General features: G+C 42.1%; 1 protein-coding gene across 28 annotated transcripts in view; it reads left to right on the forward strand.

The window, feature by feature from the left end:
- ablim1a (actin binding LIM protein 1a) overlaps positions 1 to 21,954 on the forward strand; it is a 41,222-nt gene extending 19,268 nt beyond the window's left edge. For 4 of the 28 annotated variants that reach the window (XR_007964833.1, XR_007964830.1, XR_007964820.1 and 1 more), the window contains exons 2-24: positions 67 to 204; positions 3,419 to 3,602; positions 3,824 to 3,933; positions 6,155 to 6,281; positions 6,854 to 6,947; positions 8,815 to 8,902; positions 9,474 to 9,538; positions 9,995 to 10,039; positions 10,585 to 10,662; positions 10,880 to 11,038; positions 11,216 to 11,260; positions 11,803 to 11,838; positions 11,950 to 12,079; positions 12,546 to 12,665; positions 13,261 to 13,365; positions 13,610 to 13,657; positions 14,860 to 14,994; positions 15,721 to 15,806; positions 15,917 to 16,040; positions 16,129 to 16,190; positions 16,477 to 16,537; positions 16,787 to 20,742; positions 20,926 to 21,954. Coding sequence is in view for 7 of the 28 variants with exons in the window: in XM_052080458.1 (XP_051936418.1) it covers positions 67 to 204; positions 3,419 to 3,602; positions 3,824 to 3,933; positions 6,155 to 6,281; positions 6,854 to 6,947; positions 8,815 to 8,902; positions 9,474 to 9,538; positions 9,995 to 10,039; positions 10,585 to 10,662; positions 10,880 to 11,038; positions 11,216 to 11,260; positions 11,803 to 11,838; positions 11,950 to 12,079; positions 13,261 to 13,365; positions 13,610 to 13,657; positions 14,860 to 14,994; positions 15,721 to 15,806; positions 15,917 to 16,040; positions 16,129 to 16,190; positions 16,477 to 16,537; positions 16,787 to 16,794; positions 17,318 to 17,392; positions 20,662 to 20,742; positions 20,926 to 21,039 (2,198 nt within the window). In the remaining 21 variants the exon portion in view is untranslated. Of the gene's footprint in view, positions 1 to 66; positions 205 to 3,418; positions 3,603 to 3,823; positions 3,934 to 6,154; positions 6,282 to 6,853; positions 6,948 to 8,814; positions 8,903 to 9,473; positions 9,539 to 9,994; positions 10,040 to 10,584; positions 10,663 to 10,879; positions 11,039 to 11,215; positions 11,261 to 11,802; positions 11,839 to 11,949; positions 12,080 to 12,545; positions 12,666 to 13,260; positions 13,366 to 13,609; positions 13,658 to 14,859; positions 14,995 to 15,397; positions 15,807 to 15,916; positions 16,041 to 16,128; positions 16,191 to 16,476; positions 16,538 to 16,694; positions 16,730 to 16,786; positions 20,743 to 20,925 lie in introns of those variants that run through there. The other 24 variants (XR_007964824.1, XR_007964837.1, XM_052080458.1 and 21 more) reach the window with 23 other exon arrangements.
- The last annotated feature ends 5 nt before the right edge of the window (positions 21,955 to 21,959 follow it).

Raw genomic sequence — 21,959 nt, forward strand, 5'->3', positions numbered from 1 at the left:
GCCGAGATGAGTCATCGTCATCAATTTTGAACCCATTAGTCATGCTAATGTGTCTTCTCTTTGCAGTGGCTCATGCGCAGGATACGCAACACCACTCCACGGAGAAGCCCCTGATCCAGTGCTATAAGTGCAGGCAGCCATGCAAGGGCGAGGTGCTGCGGGTTCAAAACAAACACTTTCATCTAAAGTGCTTCACCTGTAAAGGTACAGTAACACGCTGCTGAATACGCAAACAAACACAAACCTCAAGGTCTCCTTTCCGTACTGTACATGAAGTGTGCACATTACAATAAATAACACTCAATGACTTTTTCTTGTACTGTTCTGAATTTTCGTCATATTTTTTACTGATACTGTGTTTTTCTAAAAGGTGTTATGATGTATTACATCTGCGAGACGTGAAAAGGAAAGAAAACATGGTGGTTTCCCGATTTGGAGATTTGACTCATTTTTTATGAGGTCATTGGCAAGAGGGTCTGAATTAGTTCATTCACACCAAACTCCTCCTGGACAATACTCAAAAGGGATGCTCAAAAGGGGCCTTCCTCAATGCTGGAAGCTAAATGTTGTCCAAAAGGCAGTTTCTTGGTCACGAGAATAATTTCGCAGCATCTATGCTGGCTTTTTCCTGGCTCGCCGTCATGTGTGTGTGTGAAGTACCAACTGGCTTGAAGTCTGCAGAGGAATTTGCCGACTATGTAGTATCATGAAGTAACAGACTAATAACCAGTGACGACCAGAGTGTCAAGTTTAAAACAAAGCCTCACTGCACTAGCCCCTTTTGCATTGAAAGTATTTGGTAGTGTCACATTAACGTTGCCATGGATTCAATTATGTGAAATGGGACAACGCGCATCGGCTGAGTGAATGTGCATGGAAGCGTCCCGCTTCGGTGAGTGCTATCTGAACGGCAAAGGCCAATAACTCATCTCTCATCAACTCATAACTCTACTGTTATGCCTCTGATGTGTCGATAGACCAGAAACGCGATTGGATTGGATACAACTTTATTGTCAAATGTGCTGTATGTATAACACAATGTGATACTACCTAGCTAGCCATCTTTTTTTTTCATTTGATCCATCTTCCCATTCTAAAATACAAGTTTAGCTGAGCCATTTTTACTGAATAAAGTACAAAGACGTGGGAGCTGAGTGAAAATTGGCAGTAAATGTGCAATATTTTTCAATGCAGTGCTAATTAGACCCTTTCCCAATCGTAGGACTCCTGCTTGTTTTCACAGCGTGCATCCTGCCGGGTGGAACACAAATGTGTTTCGTCCAATCTGATTGTCCTTCTTGTACCTATGATACAAAAACGATGACCGAACGTACTGAGTTGGGGTTTCTTTGAATACTGTAAGACATGATCTAACCATGTTGTGTAGGGTGCTGTCTGAATTGAATCCTGCGTCTGACATCTACAGGCTCATCTTCAATCCAGCCCGACTTCAGTGTTTAACCCCATTAGTGATGAATTTCTGGCAAGGTTACTGCTTTGGTGCCCTCGGCTGGCCTAACTGTCTCCTTCTTAAAGGCTCAACTTGTCATAGTGACACCTTTGGTGGTTAATCTGTGACTGGTGCACTGTTACAGCTATAACCGAATACTGGGAATAACGAACCCTAAATAAGCAAATGCTGAGATTAGTACCTATTTGTGTCCTCAGCAAGTGGATGTACATGCCATAGTGGGGTTGTACAGTACGTCTTTGTACTCACCTGCAGGAGCTTGCGAACAGAGATAGGAGTCCCAGTCATGAGTTGGGGTTCTTGAATTGGAATGCCAGTTGACTATATTCAACTTTAAAGTGTTTAGGCATTGTTACTTCCTACTTATTTTCAGATACACACACACACACACACACACATCTTTCAGCGACTACATGCATATATTTTAGGGGAATACAGCAATTGTAAAAACATTACTTGTAAAAAGATTACCCTTTTAATTTTTGGAAAATGTCGATGCAATAACGTCCCATCTTTTCACCATTCAAAAGGCTATTAAAAATCAATTCGCGGGGTTACTCTCAAATCAGTTAGCTTCCATGTTAATCTCGTCATCCCTGAGCCCTAATGCAATTAAATCTTGGCCTGTCGCTCACTCTCCCATTCATCCACAGGATTTAGTGGGACTCATTGCATAACAGTGATTAGAGAAAGTTATCGCAAGCATCAAAATATTTCGCCCCCTTTCTGCGGCATTTCCAAAAGCCTTTTGATTCACAAAAGCCACAAGCCGGGGTTCTGGAACTGCGAGTCACTTGGGGTGACATCGTTATGTGCAAAAAATATCTGTAAATTGACAATTAAAGATAAACATATTACTATCCCTCAAGGTGGAAGCGAGCTTCAATTCTGCTATATACTTCGTGTTCCACACAACATGGTGCACCAGATCGCACACATGCAGTCATGCAAGGAAAGATTCAGAGGGCCATTTTTGTTCACAGCAGGACATGAACCTTTGACCGTTCAGTTCCAAAGCTAGAGTCCTTAGAGATGGGCTAACCTAGTGTGAGTTCATACAATATGCACTATAGTAACGTACAGTCTTATACTGTACATAGATGCAAATACGAATAATACACAAAATTTTGGTATACCATGAATAATGACTGGCCCGGTGGTTCAGTCGTTAACATATTAACCTCACAGTGCAGAGGTCGTGGGTTTGATTCGGGCTCTGGCCTCCCTGTGAGGACTTTGCATATTCTCCCCAACAACTGGTTCTCGGTGTCCCCCGCCTACTGCCCAAGAACAGCTGGGATAGGCTCCAGCCGTGGCCCTTGTGAGCATAAAGCGAAGAATGGATGGATATAGAAGGAGTGAAAATTTATCATAGCATTTCAAGTGCGCAGGCTGTTTAGGTCGAGTCAATGGATTTATTTCCGTTACGGTTGCGTTTGTCGAAGGTCATCTGCCAATTTTGTGTAAGATGGACAAAAAAACAGGTGTCTTCATATAAGATAATCAGTTTTATAATCCAGCATTTTGTTGCTATGAATCCAACCGTTGTTTTTCCGCAATCCTGTTTGTCTAAATGACAACATGATTATAATTGAATAGATGGAACTAACTGCAGTGTGAATTATTCAAAGCCAAGTTATCTTCTGGGGCAGATCAAGGGTGTTTCCTGAGCTGGACAATTGTATAATTGTTGCATTGTGCCCTCAACAGTAAAAAGGGACAGAGCTTGAATTGCCATGAACAATCAAGCTAGTAGGTACCCCGCCTTTGGAAAATGAGTAATGTCACAGGTCTCGAAGACACAATTTGAAAAAATGTTTTTTCTCAAGCACCTAGTGATCCTTGTGCACAAGTAAGTAGTGGTGACAAGCGAGCACCCTGACTGGGTGTTTCTTGTGTTGCGGGCCGAGCGGTAACGGCCCATGCCACTGTGTGTGCTCTGCTCAGCGTGCGGATGTGACCTGGCCCAGGGCGGCTTCTTCATGAAGAATGGAGATTATCTGTGCACAGTGGACTACCAACGCATGCACGGTACCCGCTGCACTGGATGTGGGGACTTTGTGGAGGGGGAAGTGGTCACTGCACTGGGCAAGACCTATCATCCTGCCTGCTTTGTTTGCACCGTTTGCAAGTAAGATTCCAATATATATTGGGTTGTAATAAGCAGAATTTGCACGTGAATTCGCATTGATGGTTAGTGCAGTCTTATAAACATTTCCTATTACAACAAAATAAAAGGTACCAGAAAGTAGCATTTTCGTGAGTCTACTCATTGTCTGTTCTGACCGTGCTCAATGAACTTAAACCATAAGGTATCGGCTCACTTTGTTATTGATCTCATCCCCTTTACAGACGGCCATTCCCAGCCGGAGACAGGGTGACCTTCAACGGGAAGGACTGTCTGTGTCAGTACTGTGTTGAGCCAATGTCTCCAGGACCAAAAGACATCTTAGGTGCCAGCAGTAAGTCATTTTCCAAGGTTAAAGCATAGGAAGGCATTGTCTTTTACAGTGTGGTATTTAAGATTAAGCTAATCCATTTAAAAAATATTCTCTTCAGATGTGGCTTATGTTTTGTTGTAAAGAACCGGGGGGTTTGGGGGGCGGCGCAATAATTTCTCAGTATGACACAGTGAAGTTAGATGCCAAAGCAAACTACAGTCACAATAATAAAGACATTGTTGACACATCGATGACAAAACACACACACTACAAAGACATTATACAAACAGTTCATATCTCGTGGTCATTTGTGTGGATGTGTGTCTGCCCACTAGTGACTAAAAGACTAGTGTGTGACTAATATTTTTATTCCAATAGTGCAACTACAATATTTATCCAAGGACAAGATAGTAACACATGAATTCATTGTATAAACCTCCATCCCCAGAGTCTGACAATTTGAAGGGAAAAAAAACAACCTTAAAGTGGTGTAACTATTACCACTAACATTGGCTCAGCAACAAGGGTGTGTTCAAAAATGGGTTCAAAGTCTTTGCTGATGTGTTGCGCCAGTATCATGCTGCATGTCTCATACTGGTGCAAAGAAACAGCTGTGCTGATCATGCAAAGCTCGGATAGCCTGCAGCACGCAAGGCACACATTACCACCAGCAAACCAGAACACAGATTTACCCCGAGCTGATGTATTATGCACACTTCATACCCGTTTCCCACTGAAACTAGTGGATAGTAGTGATCCGTGACGACACACAACCAATTGGCATATTGCTCCTTTCTGATTGATCAACAGAAGGCAATTCTGCGCCTGCCCCCCCCCCCTCTATCACTTTGTGTCTGGTTACGTCACCACGCTGTGATTGCGTAGATGATGTGCAACAGATTTCTTAGTGGTAAACAAAGCAACATGGAAGCGAGCGAGTATTCATTCCCTTATCATGCTTTTTACTGTCCTCAAAATGGTCGAAAAACGGCGGAGGATCAACTCTTTGCTACTACTGAGACAACATGGACGACGTGAATTTTTGGCCGAAATTGCGGGGGTGCGTGCTATATACGAGGCCGATGGCGAGCGATGTTATGACGCATCACGTACCGCCCAATGTCATCACGTAATTACCGGGCAGCTACCGTCTCAGGCTTTTAAACTGCAAGCGATACGGAGCGGAGGCAATCACAACCCGCCTCCCATGGCGTGCACGGATCGACACTGGCCAGTGAGCCTTTCCCGCTGCCCAAAAATGCGTGTTTACGCGTGGTTTTGCGGCAGTGGGAAAGGGTTATTAGACATTTAAGTGGGGCGAGGGCATGCCACTTATCACCCTTGGCTAAAATGGCCACAACGACACTACCCCTTAGCATCAGCCTTAGCAATCTGTAAAAGAACACAGCAGGCCGTCCCTTGTATGGGTAAACAACTCAAACTGCCATGGACCACAAGTAGGCATTTGGAAGATTGAAGAAGTCATGGGCATCATTCAGTTATGCAGCTGTAATGTCACCATGGATTATTGATTATTGTGCATTGAACATGTTTTATGTAACGATAGAGCGTAACCAATGCCAGAATACTCAAAGATGGAGGGTTTTTGATTTAGGCAGGTTGTTATCTTTTCAAGAAATACTTTTCTAAATTAAGCAATTTTTTTTTTCCTGGCAGGAAAGGGGAATTTGCAAGCCCTGATCCCTGTCCCTTCTTTTCCTCTTCTCTTTCTCTCTCCTGCCACTGCTCTCACCCTCAGCAGTCCCCCTGCTGGCATTTGGAGAGCTTTCTGACAAGGTCATCTATGAATAAGATATGCTTATTCTCTTCACGTCATGAGCCACAACCCCGTTAGGCCTTACGTGCTCACGTCCCCTGCGGTTTGCGTCTCGCTCTTCCTCGCTTTCATCCGCTATTCATTAAACAAGCGATGCCTGGAGTTTGCTGTTCATTACACAAACCAGCCTCTCCTTCTCTTTAGAGCTTCTGCAGGCTTCTTCAACATGGATGCAGTTTTTAAAGAAATGTTCATGATAGAAAGAGGCAACTTATCAGCACCTCATCACTGGCACCATCTTTAGTTTTCGACTTCACTTAGTGTACAATAATTATCGCTGTTCAGTCTTAATATGATTTCACTGAAGTGAGAATTGTGTCAGAGCGCTCTTGTTTGCAGGCTTTTTTTTTCTCCAAGCGTATGCAAAGTTGACGGTGCCGTTCAATGTATCTTTTGTTTCTTTAGATTGTGCAGGATGCGGTCGAGATATTAAGAATGGACAGGCTCTCCTAGCATTAGACAAACAGTGGCATCTCGGCTGCTTCAAGTGCAAGGCCTGCGGTAAAGTGCTAACCGGAGAGTACATCAGCAAGTAAGTAACTGTAGCCTACATTGGTTGGATTTTTTTGCCATTTTTATCATCCAGACTAGATTAACCAAAATAATTGATTTGTCACATTCCACTTGTTGGGCACTCGACACTTTTGTTCCCGCAACAAAAAGTGGTCTAATATCCAGGCCGAATTTTGTCAGACGCTTGTCGATGGCCACAAAGCAAAGATTGAGCTGAAAGCTAATGGACCTTTAACACAATATGAATGGAGGTGTGTGTGTGGTATATGTTTTAGGCCCATCCTAAATTAAACTTCAATTTAACTCAAAATAAAATTTTCTTTTGAAAAATCATTGAAGATTCATCATGTATAAACATTACACCATGGAAAACGGATGATCCAAATAAATCATTATCCAAATATGGGATTCCTGATGAGAGGAGGTACACAACTATCGCGGACATGCGGTTTAAACTGCACAGTGGAAAGTTGAACTGAGCTGAACCGTTTGGCGGAAACTTGGCTCGATATTTATTTATCTTCCCGTATTTTGAGCAAGTGTTTTTCAAAACACCGTTCCTGATGTTCAACGTTGACTTCCTCCATTTAGGGATGGTGCACCGTACTGTGAGAAGGACTACCAGATTCATTTTGGAGTCCAGTGTGAAGCGTGTCATCAATTCATCACAGGCAAAGTACTTGAGGTAAGAGAAAGCCATTAGTATGAATTTGGGGAATCTGGCGACTAACCCAAAGTAGTTGTTGCTCTGTTTTTATTTCACCGTGTGGATTTATGTAACGTGCTGTCCACATCTAAATTCAGTTTGCCATAAATGTACTTTGTTAATCTGTGTTGTAATCTCTTCAACACGGAGCCAAACAGTTCTTGACATGAAAGTGTTCTGCTAAAAGATTAATTCTGGGTAGCTTTTCAGCTTTTTATAACTCTAAATGCTTGCATACTCCGGCTCCTTTTGCCATCACTTGCATAAATATTACATAAAATGTCTAATGTGATGTTTTGCATCTATAATGAAACCTGTACTGAAGCATCCCTTCTAAATTCAATATTTGTCTGCAAATGTAATCGACGCTTCAAACCTATATAGCCACACATATCCCTCCCCCCATCAAGCTCGAATGCCCAGCAGACAGTGATCCAATCAGTCAGTAAGTCATTTAGTGGTATGAAAATGTTACCGCCAGCTAGCCGAGTTTACGGTAATCCGGTATTAAGGCTGGACTATATGACAATAGGAAAAGAGCTCTCTGCATCTCCCTCCTGAGCTGCTGCCAAAGCAACAGCGCTGCCAAAGTGATGCCAGGCTGTCTGGCAGTTTAATCGGGGACACAAGTGACGAGTTAAACATCTCGTGAACTCAACTGGATTGATGAATACCGCTCTTCCTCGATACAGTACGAAATGCACGTATTGTTTTAGACCACCATTACTTTGGTCTATTATCTATGTTATGTTATTGGACGATTATCACTCTTGAGATCTGTTAAAATCAGTTTAGTTCATGTATACGGTGTATTGTAATGGATAAAACCGGTGTCTTTCAAGCACGATGAGCTTCCATCTGGATTTCAGGAGAGCTTCCACTCTGCTTCGTAGATATCGTGCTAAAACAAGGACTTAAGATTCAGCGGGTCCCAATAATGGAGGTCTCGTCCAACTCTTGATTAAGATCACTTTTTTTCTTTTTAATGCAGACTTCTTTGCCATATTCTCTGTAGCAGTAGAATAATAGCCACTCAAGATAAAAAGCTTTGTCCGTGAAATCGTACTGCGAGGTGTTCCGCTTGGCCTTAATTTCAAAGATCTACCTCGCAAATATTTCCCCGTCAAACTGATTTACTATCTCAAGTAATGTCATAACAAATTTTCAATGCACGGTATGTGTCAAACTTGTCATGAATCATCTGCACGGCACATTTTATTCCAAGGTATGTGCACTTTTGTCCTCCCGAGCGTGGTGGGAAAACTGCAAAAAAAGAAAACAAATGCAGATTCTTTCAAATAGAATTGTTGAGCCACTAAATGTGTTGAGGAAGTATGAATGGGGTGCCGTTAATAAATTATCACAACAAATTCAACACCAGTGCCACATTTTTGGAACAATTTGTTCTGCAGCTCACCATGCACCACTATCATTAAATCGAACAATGTGCTCCTTACATTTATTTATTGAAGCACCCAAAATCATGGCAGACTCTTGAATTTTCAGTGAGCTTCCGATATTTGAACAACAATGGAGGTTTTCACATTGAATTCACCTTTTTATAGCCAAATTTCAGCCAGCCCACAATCTTCCTATTTAGGACTGACAGTAAATAACTAACGACAGCACTTCACAGTTTTAGAAAGACACTCTGGATGAGCTGTTATAAGTCCCCTTGCTGAATCTGATGAACCGTCCCAGAGTTTAGCGGGTTTTGGCGGTCCGAGCATAGCTGATTGAAGTGGGATTATTGGGTTTATTTCCTGCCTCACCGCTGCGGGATGTCATTGATCTTGCCGTTTCTCTGAAGTCAGGTTTTTTTTTCTTTGTGCTGTATGCTTTGCAGGCTGGAGATAAACATTACCACCCCAGCTGTGCGAGATGCAGCAGGTGCAATCAGATGTTTACGGAAGGAGAGGAGATGTACCTACAAGGTGAGCGGCACGTTCTGCTGCTGTTATCGACAAATTCTTTGAAGTTGTATCGTTTGAAATCCAAGCCTGATTGGTGAATAACACTGAAAATGATGCACAAGCAGCGAATGAAATTCTCAACTCAATTCAACTGTATTTATAGAGCACTTTAAAACAACCACCGCTGTATACAAAGTGCTGTACTTGGAGCAAAAAGAATTCATACAACAAACAATAAATTAGTGACGAAGACAGTAGAAAGCACAAAAAGAGTCAAACTAAAAATCAAGTCTCATGCTTTGTTTTGGCTTGCATGGCGGGCTCCTCGGCAAATCGCAAATACCCTGCAGATGACGTGACATTTTTTCTATATTACTACATTATTTTAAACATACTGTTCCATTGTCCAACAGTCAGGTTTTCCTCATGCCAGTCTCATCACTAATGCAAAGCTTTATTACCTAATTGAGTGACATTTCTCTCACGGTCGACACAAGGCTGCCTCTGCAAGAAACCTTTCCAGAATTGCATGACACTTAAAGGGACGAGGAGTCAGATTTGGGAAACAATCCTTACTTTGTGCTTTCTTCAGGATCAACAGTGTGGCATCCCGGCTGCAAGAACACGACTAGAACAGAGGAGAGACACAGGGAGAGGGTAGGAATCTGCATGTTCCATTATCCTCAACTAAACCCTGATAACATTCTCTGGGAATGGAGTGAAAATGCTGCATGTGCAACATGAATTTGAGGGCATGACCTTTGCGAAATGAAGAAGCTTCTGAGTTTTTTTTTAGAAAAAACTTCACTCCTGGAAATGTTTGACTTGACGTCCACTTATCTGACATTGCATTAGGTACACATTCACACTCTATTTTGATTCAGTGCAATAGCTGTGTCAAAAGAAAAAAGTACCGGTAAGGAGGAGAGGGTCCTGTGTATGACGGGGACCCTAAAAAATACATGGTGGTAGTGGTGGAGCCCCGAGAGCTCTTTTCTCGCGGGGTCCCAAATCACTTATCGGTGCCCCTGAGCACACGAGTGGACTTTGTCAGACTGGAGATGAACAACCCCTGTGTGATGTCCTGTGAACCCCTTCTCCCTTCCTCCACAGCTACTGCCTCCGTCCCTCTTATTTCTTCAAAAAACAGAAAGGCAGGTACTGTATTCGCTATGGGCTGTGAGGCGCTTCATTGTGTTCCACCACCCTGTACACACAGAGCACGACACTGTTTGCTGCCATCTGCTGGAGACAGCTTGCAGTGCACTTTCCGTGATTCCACATGAAGCCATTCAGAATAAATGACTAATTTGTCTTCTCTAAAAAGCCCCATTTACCCATTAGCTTAAAAGCTCATTTAATTATACTACATTCAAGATTGCTGCTGTCATCCAAAAGGTTCATTTCTCATAAACAGGCAAGGCAACACTACGGCTCACTCATTCACTTTGCGCATTTGCAAATGAATGCCCTCATCGTGACATGTTGAAAAGATTTGAAATGACTCTGCATAATTCCTGAAACATAAATACATGGGTTGCAAATCTCTACCATCACTCATGCTCATAACAGCTAAATGATGTTGTGTTGGAGGGTTTTGGGTGATCTGAAGTCGGTGAGGGGCCTGTGGTTGAAGACAAACTGGCTGCACAAATGAGCTCCTATGACTAAATATTGTTTATGTTTGCTTTTCCCTCCTGTAGCCAACGAGATCGTCATCTGAGAGTATTTGTTCCAGACCTGGTTCAAGCATACCTGGCTCACCGGGTCACACGATCTATGTAAGATATATCACCCAGACATCATGTATGTCTCAACGAGCGTGTCTATTCTTTTTTCCCGTCTCTCTGAATGAAAAATGATCCTTTCCGGCCCCATTTATGTACAAGTAATTGTCTGTTATATTTGTGCCTTACTCAAGAAGCGAATGGTTTTACATCAGCAGTATCTCTTTGCTTACGTCTGTGTGTGCATGTTTGTCTTTATTTGTCTCCTTAGGCAAAAGTAGACAATGAGATTCTTGATTACAGAGACCTAGCTGCCATTCCAAAAGTCAAAGCCATTTATGACATTGAGCGCCCTGACCTTATTACCTATGAACCTATGTACACCACCTCCTTGGAGGAGAGAGAGGAGAGAAGAGAAAGTGTAGGAGAGGTAAAGCAGACTGCATGCTCCTCCCATTGCATGCACAGCATCCTTGTGGTCATGTTGAACAGCAAGAATGCATTTCCTAAGCCTATCCTCTGTTTATCTGTAAAATACTGGTGAACGTTCTAAATGATTACCGGGGCACCTTCTGAATCTGCTCATGAACTTCACTGTCCCTCACAGCTTCTTCATGCCAGGAAGGAGCGTTCACCCTTGCCTGATGAAAAGGTGAGTTTCATCAGCTGCTGACGTATCCATCCATTTTCTATCTTGCTCCTGTTCAAGGTCGTAAAGAAGCCCGGGAGTTCGGAAGAGCGGTGTCCATGTACAACCTGGATCCTGACACAAAAGACAGACAAAACACATTCGCTCATATGTGCTCAAACTGTGAGAGGAACTTGCCCACAGAGTACAGATTTACTGTTGTTTTATTCATGTGCAGTGTCCTGGAGGGTCTGGAAAGACGTTTACAGATAAAACTGATTTTTACGATTACAGCCCACTCACATGTTGCTGTGAGGCACTGCCCAGTTGAGCTCCCCTTAATCTGATAAATAAAACAAAATCAGGAAAAAAAACAATTTTTAAAAAAATGTACATAACTGAGTGATACTGTCATAAAATCCAGTTTATTATGCTTCCATATGATGCCTTGCTATTTTTTTCTTTGCAGCACAGGTTTAGCAAGAGAAAGATTTGATAACGATTAATGACTAAAATGATGCTGACAAGGCAGAACTTGATTTAATTATGCTTTGTCTTATTTCCAGTCTTTTAGAACCATGTCTCCAACTCTATCCAATGAGGTGAGCTTAGTTTTTTATCAAACTTCAATTTTCTTCTTGTATGTGGATTGTCGGTATGGTACTGTTCTTACCATCATCAAACACTGTCTCTTTGTGTATACTCTATGTCAGGGATGTTATGACAAAAGAGAACGCATTCTCCAGAGGTCCACCAGTCAGGGCTCCTTAGGCTCGCCAGTTTATAATCGCCATGGCTACACCCCCACTCTGTCACGGTCCCCGCAGCATTTTCACAGGCCAGGTGAGTCCTTTTTGTGGATCCTTCCTGCAATTGTACAGATGATTCGCGATTGTTGAAGTGAACTGAGGGAAAGGTATAAGCCTCGTAAGATTGGGTTCTCGCTTCCTCTTCTTTATCTTTTTAACCATGTGAAAAGGAAACTTCGCTGAAATTGACTGATTGGTTGTTATCCCTTGTTGTAACTGAATTGAATGGGGAAAAAAGTGGCATCTTCCCATAACAGCCAGACAGCCAGTTTGCATCCTTGGCATCACATTTCCCTTTTTAACTGTGCACAAGAGTGTAGTTTGTTTCCTTTCTTTTCACCTCAGTTGTCATTTCTTTGGATTTTTGAATGCCTGCAAATCTCCCTTTTCCCATTTCCTCCTCACGTTCTCAACCTCTATCACCCTCCCACAACTGGTCGCTCTGGCGGCTGCTGCCGGGTGCCGCACTCGCCCCCCCCCCCCCCCCCGCCCCCCCGCAGAAGCTCTGACAGGCATGCAGAAACTCTGCTCCTCCTTGTGCAGTAACAGTGTGGGCTCCAGAAATAGTGACTCCCGGCCCACCTCTCCTTTTAGACACCACTTCCTCCCCCATAGTCAAGGTAAGGTGCTCCCCCCGCCCCCTGTCCCCACCACCACGCCTCCCTTACTCCCCCTGAGATAGCACATCATCTCCATTACAGCCTGGGATGCCACCTCATGCCTCGTTTGTTATTTTGGACCCATCAGCATGTCTCGTCGAACAGCTTGTGCCTTCATTCGTGACACCGGTACTACTTCAGCATGAGCAGATGACAAGCTCTTGGTGTTGTTTATTTGCTGTTTACATGCCATTGAGAGGTTCTGGTGTTTCATGTTCTATGATGGAAGTTGAATGACGCACGATAAACAATGCCACTCCTTCCAAATCCGAAAGTTTTGTTGTGTAAGTGTACATCCAGCTATATTTTGCCTCGTTGTAGGCATACAAATTACGGTTGTCACATTTCATAGTACAAGCAAACAGGCATGTCGATATAACAAATAATAATCATCTCCATAATGTACCACTCGTCTATCAGCATTCATCTACGACGGCAAGACTAACAATAACCCCAAATTCGCCCCACTTGTCCATATGCGTTGTCCCCATCCACGCTCAGGATCCCCTTATTGGATCCCTGTTTACGTTCCTTTTTTTGGTTCTTCTCACTGGAGGCACTGACTCACCAAGCGGCCGGAGCTCCCCTCTCCCGCTTAGGCCCGACAGCCGGCCGGGCACCCCGCCGCTCTGTCTGACCCCTAAACATTTTCACCTCCCAGGTAGGAGTCGGAGCACACCCTGTCACTGTTCATCTATCTCTATCTGTTCATTTATCTGGAAGCTTGCTAGGTTGCTTTTTACCCTGATACTTTTAAATATATAGAGAGATGAGCATTAGGCTGTTTCGGTGCGTAGAACTATGTTATCATAATAAGTCACCAAGAAAAATGTTGGTACCGCATGTGCTTTGCATAAATACCAAAAGGTCTTTAAAAGAAATGATCTCTATTTGACCAATTTCAGATCAAGGCAGTAACATCTACAGAAAACCACCCATCTACAAACAATACGGTACCTTTTCTTCTATTTACAGCTTGTTTACTCATCTGAATTTTGTCTGAATACTGACGCGAGTGGGTCATAGTTATTTAACTTATAGCTACCCGTTGTCAGTTTATGTGCACTGTTTGAAGTCTGTCTCTTGTCCACTTCTGCGTCACCTGCAGCATTTATCTATCCCATCAAATAATGCTTAGTAGTTTTTCCATTGTTTCCTGAGAATAACGTTATGTAATGTGTTCAGTTTGAGCAATTAAATCAAATAGAATTGTTTATCTGTTGGGATAAGAGTTAGTTCCTGATTTATTTGGATCTTCACTACTCACATACGGTAACTTTTGGCATCTACGGTGAAATTTCAACCTGAACCTAAAATGCACCTTTATTAGTGAAGCAAATATGACTTTTTTTTTTTTAACTGTCTAGTGTTTCAGTACCTTTGGAACAACCAATAACTTTTCTGATTGAATTACAATTTGTATTTATGGTAAACACTCCTCATCAAGCTGTTCGCACTTTTACATTATGAGAACAAGATGCCAGCTAACAATTGATCAACAGTAGCTCACCATTGCAAGGATCCAGGCAGGATGTTCTCAGGGCGAAGCGGCCAGTGAACTGAGAGCGAGACTGGCAGAGTCACAGAAAGGCATTTAAGTGGATGATGTTGGAAGTTGTCATGAATCACAGATCTATTGTGAATTTTCCCAGTCAGCTTCCTTGTTGGAGAACAAGTTGTGAAAACAATGTGGAAACATTAATAGTTGGTCATATGCATTTGAAAATTTAGAGAAGGTGAGATAAGGTTCACCTGTAAAGATTATAATGCATTTTAGGTTCATCCTTCAACTTTTTGTGAGTCGTACTGTATATATTACGTCACAGTAACAAAGACATGTCCAAAAATTTCAGGATGCTACCATATGCCATGTAATATGTTTCTAACTCAATTTATTGAACATCAGTTGTCCCACTACTTTTAACCATGTAGTGTTGTTCATTAGGTTATTTTGACAATTCCAAGCCCTTCTAGGAAACAAACACTTGCCCACTAGTCACTTACAGTAATTCATAAAGCTGACTCTATAACATTTCTTGACTTGTCTTGTGGAAGAAATTATTTGCTTTGTGTAAGGCCCACATTGCTAAATGTGGTTGAGCAAGCGTCGTAAACGCTGACAGATCAGTTGCCATGGTTACCAACCTATATACAGCTGCCATAGCACGTCAAAGCAAGTCGGCTGATGACATCATCAGATCTGCCACCTTCCCTGCTGCCCATGCTCCCTCTCCTGATGACAGCTTACAGAGCGAGGGCGATTGTTGGCCCTCCCCTAACGTTCTATTAGGTACAGTAGGCGCCTAATGGGCATGCTTGCATTGCAGCCATGGCGTGGCAAACCTCACCTAACTAATTCTTGTTTCACCCCCTGGGGCTGCTCTAAATCCTTAACTGCATCCCTGCTTCACGTTTAAGCACTCTTGGAAACTGGCAAATCTATTACCGGTATGTTGCGCTTGCGCATAAAAAGCTTTGTTTCTTTTGCGACCACATAATTTATTTTTATTTATTTATTTGCTCAAGTTACTAGCGTAGCTTCAGTTTCACTTTTTTTACGTTCCTGCCCTCTTTGGCGCAAGATACTGTATGTACACAATAAAGCCACAAATGGCTTAGACAGAGAGAACTGAGACTGACTTCAAACTGACATGTGTCCATGTGACTTACATCTGTGCTGTTCTGTGTATTAGACGTGCAGTCATTCCAGGAAGTACATGATTGAAGCCACCAAAGTCAACATCACATGTCAGCGTACCCAAAGATTCCAAAAAGTCCCCTGTTTGTCTGTCTTGTCAACTCTGTCTCACATTTGTGTCCCATTTTACACCCTGTATTTTATTTACTTCTTAGTTCATTAGTGTAAATACACCTTCTCTTTCTGTTATTTATAACTTGTTTCATACCATATGTTGCACTGTCCAATTATATGTACATCACGATATCCTCCTGCAGGATGTGCATCTTACTTGTAAATTTACGATATTTTTGGGGGGGGCTGTATTTGGATTGGCAGGTACAGAGGGAAGAAGACGATCCAGAGAAGAGGAGGAGGAAGATGCCTTGAAAAGGAAGCAGCTTCAGGAAGAACATCTCAACAAGGTCAATCGAATAATACTTAACCATAACAATTAGATATCCTGCACATGCTTTGTATTCTTAATCGTCCTGTTTGGAATGGTACTTGACTTGGAAAGTATTTTCATATTTAGATCCAGTCAGGTTTGGGAAAGCTAATTCTCAGGGAGGAGATGGAAAAAGAGCAGATTAGGGAACGCTACACAAGGAGTGTCTCCGCTCAGCGCTATGACACCAAGCAGGATAATGGAGATGCAGGTAAAGAGAAGCATTCAATGTTTTCTCACTGAATGCAGTCAATTTGGATTTGATGTAATGTATAAATAAGTTTGTCTGGAACTTTCAGATCCAACTTCTCCAGCGAGAACAAACTCTTTGCCTGGATATGGGAGGACTGATCTTCACCGGGTGAGATCTCAAGAAGTTTCATTGTGACTGCAGATGGAAGAAAAAAAAGGGACTGTCTGAAAAATACAAAATCTTACATAGCTATATTTGTAAATGAGAAAACATTGGATTGATATGCTTTCACCATTGTGATTATTGTGTTGTTGTATTAATGCTGTCCCTTATGGAACGCATGCAGGAGTAAACTATTGTTACGTGTTTCATATAGTTTGTTATAATGCAGTGATGCATACAGTACATAGTGTTTATGGTAAACCAAACTCAGCAATTTTCCTCTGCCCCGCAGCCCCAGTCAACAGATTTCACACAATACAACAGCTATGGCGACATGTATGGCGGAGGCAGAGGTGAGCACCACAACAAAAACATGTTGAACAAGCAAATGTCACAAGTGATATCACCCGTAGTCAAAGATTCAGAAATGCCTTTGCCACGGGTAAGCATACATGAAGTAGCCGTGCATGTTTAAACATCTGCTTCATGGTGCCCCCAATGTGTCATCAGGGACACGTTTTACACAGTAGCGAGTAGCCCGACAGGAGACGTGAAAACCATTAACTGTGAGTCTCATTTTTTTGTCCCATTTTGTCCTGCAGACTTTCAGGTATGTCCCCCATCTGCTTTTTCACATGGCATGCTTTCTCATCTCGCACCACCGATTTGCCTGCAGTAGGCATCTTGCCCTGAATGCACACTATCCACTTGTGCTACATGCTTGCATTGTCGTCGAACATTTTCCTGTATCTCATCTAGACGTCACCTACAGGGCATGCAGTCAATTGAAATGCACTGCCCAGTAGCTGAGTAACTGTACTCTACGTGCAAGGTGCAATCACCACAATGTTTTGTTTGTCTGTCTACCGATGTCATGCCCCGAGCTAAATGTTAGAGATTAGGAATCTGGGTTTTTTTGTTTTGTTTTTGTTCAAAATTCACCCCAGGGACGCATAAACCGACATTTGAACAGCAACTGAACATCATGAATTATAGGAACCTGCGCGCTAGTCAAGCTCCTTGCTCCATCCAGTGAAAAGTGTGCCCACTGTCATAAAACGACAACATACTCATGCCATTAACCCTTCAGTCCCGTCCCACTATATTATATTTGTGTATGTTCTATTCTTTAGCACATTAAGGATGGCCGTGCAGCACTTGCAAGGATGGACAGGGGAGTATCTATGCCTAATATGTTGGAACCCAAAGCAAGTATCTTCTTCTTTTTGTACTGATGGCAACAATGTGAACTACACTGTATGGACAAAAGTATTGAGACACACCACCTCGTCGGTTGCCCAATCAATCAGGCGTTGGACTTGACCACTGAATATGCTCTTGAACCTTAATATTGGTCCTCATATGTCTTGGAATTATTGTGTAAAACATTGGAATTGACCTGAAATGAAAAAAAATAATAATTAACTAAAAACCTGTGTGGCACCATGGTGTACAGTGCATTGTAATATGAATCGGAATGCTGTGTTTCAACTAGTGAAGGCGCATAGAACATATTGAAAAGAAAATGTTTGGGCTGACTTCCTCTTTAAGTAACACTCTTAGCCGTCTTATAGATTACCGTATAATAAACAAGATTAACATAGGGCGGCACTGTCACGTCAAGAATTTCTGTGGTCGAATCTCAAGAATTTAGTCCCCCAAAAATGTTGGGTTTATTAATGATGTTAACGTGCTCATTTGGGTGAATGTGTGTGTCAATGTTGTCAATAGCAGGGGCCCTTGGAGACACAGTCTGGGTGTGTATGGCCTGTATCAAGTATTCCAAAAAGGAGTTTAAGTATTCCAAAAAGTACAACTAATCCACTCTTTTCAATCTTAATAATTAATAACAGTTCAGAACAATAACGTTTTTTTCAAATAGTGAACAAGATTGGTATCTCACTCCTCGCTCCCATCTCCCTAGTACCGTGCATACTCCTCAGCATGTCTGCTTGAGTAAAAGGCATCAAATTCTTTTAACGCCACAAATTTCTCTTTGCTTTCAAGACATGTCAAGGTGCCCATGTTTTCAACAACAAAAAAACTGTCTTTGGCTGTTCGCATCACTAACCTTTCTCTTCATTGCAGGTTTTGAAAAAGACATGACGGGTTGTAGGCGACAACCTCCTTGCACTTAGTGTCACTTCAGAATTATGTATAAAATATCATCCCACGGGCCGCAAATTGCCCCAAGGCCATGAGTTTCAGATGTCCGGTTTCTAGGCTGTTGTTTACTCATAGCCGTCAATAAAATAAGACAGAAACGAAATGGATGAAATAAAACAAGTCATCATTTGATAACGTCAGATCGAGAGCGAAGCAAAACCAACTCCAACTTATCATATTTACATGCAGAATATCAACCCGCAACGCATTTTATTCTGGAAAATGGCAATCTTGGAAAAAATTGATAAATTAGTACAATAAAAACCTGACTTAACCAAAGCGTTCATTTCAGGTCATGCAATGCATATCTTTCCAATGTTTTTGCTGTTAAAAATGGAAGACCATCCCATAAACTTTTCTGCCAACTATTTGAGGAAGGCGCCTTTCCATTCCAGTAGCACTGCACAAAACAAGGTCCATAAATAAATACTGTACTGGTACATGGATTTGTTTGGGGTACAGAACCCTGTCAAACACACTCAGGATGAACTAGAGCAGAAATGATGTAATAACCCGGCCCCCATCTCGCTCACAAATGTTCTTCTGGATGAATGGACAAAAATACCCCCATACCCTCCAAAATGTTATGCAGCTTAAACGACCACGGGTCCCAATACTTATGTTCATATATTGTATGTTAACAAATGTACAGTGAGCTTACACGAACACTAGCTAAACACAAAAGTTTCAGCTATCTTATACACAAATTATTTTAACATAATGTAAGGAGGTTTGTTAATCGACAGAAGCATAGAATGGAAGTCATTTACTGTTTGCTCCCTGCAGTGCAGAGACATTTTATTTAACACCTTAATTCGAGAAATTGCAGATTTAGCATGCTGCTTCAAGAGCTGCAGTCACGTTAACGCTTAGCATGCCGGCTTCTTCATGTTCATCTGCACATGGCTTTGATTTCTGGGGTCTTGTATGTGCCATACAGTGAAGAACCAGTGCTTAAAATTCCATCTAAAGGATTCTATACCACTATGTAGAGTACTGTAGAGTGCATACAAAGGGTGTCAGAAAAGTTGCAAAACTGGTGTGACAAAAATTATATTTCAAATGTTAACTACAAGTTTTCCCTTTAAGTCTTAAAGTGCTTCCCTGGCCTCTCTGTGATGCCTTCATGGAGGGATATTTTTGGCCCTCCTCCGTATCATTCTGCTGGCCATGTTGAGCTCACTCATGTCTTCAAAACGGGACCCCTTGGTAATTCCCTTGAGCTTGGGCAAAAGGAAAAAAAGTCACACACAGCCATGTTTGGTAAGTAGGGAGGTTGCTCCGTGAGCACAGCGATACTCTCCTGAGTCGGGAACTGTCAGGTGCTCAGGGCATTGTGAGCAGGTGTGTTGACATGGTGAAGCCCCACCATAAGTCTCGCCTCTTCTTATGCACTGAATGAAGCAAGCGCAGCAGAATCTCTGTGCTGGTAGATCGTTGATGCCTCTCACACAGAAGAATGCGATCAACATGATTTTGGACTTGGATTTAATTGTTTTCTTCAGACTTTTCCACCGAAGTCTCTGGCATTTGGTCATACTCGGAAGAATTATCACCGGTGTTGATGCTCCCTAGCAAGTCTGGTCTCGTTACTCTCATTACTCACTCTGGCAGTTCCTTGATGGCCCGACATGGGAGATATTTATATCAAAGCATGTACACAAACCTTGAAGAGCTCCAGAGAGCTGAGCTCACAGTTAAGTATTTTAAGGCAATTGCAGTGAAGGGCAAGAAGTGTACTTTGTGAAATGCAGTCCTGAAACTTTTCTGACACACCTCGTAAGGGAGCATTCCACCACTGTGTGGGTATGAGTAGGTCAGAGAATAAGGAGAAATTCAAGCACGTTGTTTATCAATCACATCACCACAATTTTCAGTTGCTGCTTTCTTCTCGCACACATGGAATTAGTTATTCAGGTTATCGTTTACTTTTCCAGTGTGTTCATTCCCATGAGGTTTACTTGGCCAGCGTGAATGATGTTAGTCTGACGTTTTGTTTTTTTAGTTTATTCTGATTTGTCCTCAAAATACCGCCCTTACAAAACAGTGTCAACCCTTTCTTTCTCGATATTTTGCACGTGAGATTATGCACACCATGGCACCCAACCAGCATTTCCCCAAAAAACTAAAGGACCACTTTCACTGTCAGTCATCCTCCTGCCACATACCTGCTCTCTTTCCACTTCTTCCCTCTGTCACAATTACAAGTACATTCACATACAATTATTGTAATTTCGTCAGATAAAGTTGCTTATAGTTAAAACAACTTGGGTGTGTGACCCAATGCACTGATGCATGTCTCCCTTTGAAGGTGTATCCCTATGAAATGCTCGTGATAACCAGTAGAGGGAGAGCTAAACTGCCCAGGGATGTGGACAGAACCAGACTGGAGGTATCAATGTTTATCCGTCATTGATGCTCGATTTTCTAATTTTGTGTCTAACCATGTTACACAAATAGAGCATTAGCAAAAATGTGCAGTATTCATTGCTTCTCATCATTTTTGCAGATATCATTTTTATGGCTTTGGTGCTAACCCCTACCTCCCCTCCTTTGTTGTCTCCACCCTTTTTAGCGCCACTTAGCACCTGAAACGTTCTTTGACATCTTTGGAATGGAGATCCAGGAGTTTGACAGGCTTCCCCTGTGGAAACGCAACGACATGAAAAAGAAGGCCAAGCTTTTCTAGCGCTCGCAGCAGCATGCGTCCACACACGTGCACATTCAAACAAACCATTCATGAAAACAATCATCTGGGCTAGGCTTCGTTTTGTTTCCTTAATTTCTTCTTGATTTTTTTTTTTCTACCTTCTGACATGAACTATTTTGCTCGGACACTTCCTGAGACTCTGAGGTGAATGGTGCAACTCATTACATTTGCACAGGGAACTCATAATCAAGAATCATTTCATGTTAAAAAATGACAAAGAATGAATGATAAATAGGATGATGACATGTGTTGTGATGGCGCTTGTTTTTTTTTCCTTGCTTTGCTTTCTTCCTTTTTATGCTCGTTGCTTTCTGCTATTTGTTGCTGTTGACCCCTGTTGAACTTTGTAAGTGCGGTAGAACTTTATGACGCCACAGAATGTCCACTCGCGTAGCCTGAATATACATCTGCTTTCCTTTGCTGGGACCAAAAAATATTTGGTCCAAAGGTTGCATCAGTTGGTTCAGTGAGTCTTTGAATAATAGTAATAATTAAAAAGAGAGAAAAAAAGAACACTGCGAAAGCAGTCAAGTGACCAGCCGAAACGGTTTTCCTGCCTCACAATGATAATGAACGATCCAAGCATCTACACTCAGCCTTCATATCTGCCCTCCTGGACAGGCCAGCTTTCATTAGATCCTTAAAAAAATAGAAAATGACACTCCTCTCAGGCTTTCTGAAACATGGCCGGGCATTTACCCCTCACCTTTATTGAAAATACACATCTTAATATATTTTATTGCCATACCCAATATAAAGTAAGAGATCAGTAGATAATATAGCTAATGTAAGCAAGCCTGTTTGACAGTATTGTTTTATACAGTGATTGAAAATACACGGTTGTTGTTTTGAAAACGAAGCCAATAAAGCTTTAAATCACCATGAACAACACTATCCCC

This window comes from Hippocampus zosterae, chromosome 11 (genome assembly GCF_025434085.1).
Source record: "Hippocampus zosterae strain Florida chromosome 11, ASM2543408v3, whole genome shotgun sequence".
NCBI lineage: Eukaryota > Metazoa > Chordata > Actinopteri > Syngnathiformes > Syngnathidae > Hippocampus > Hippocampus zosterae.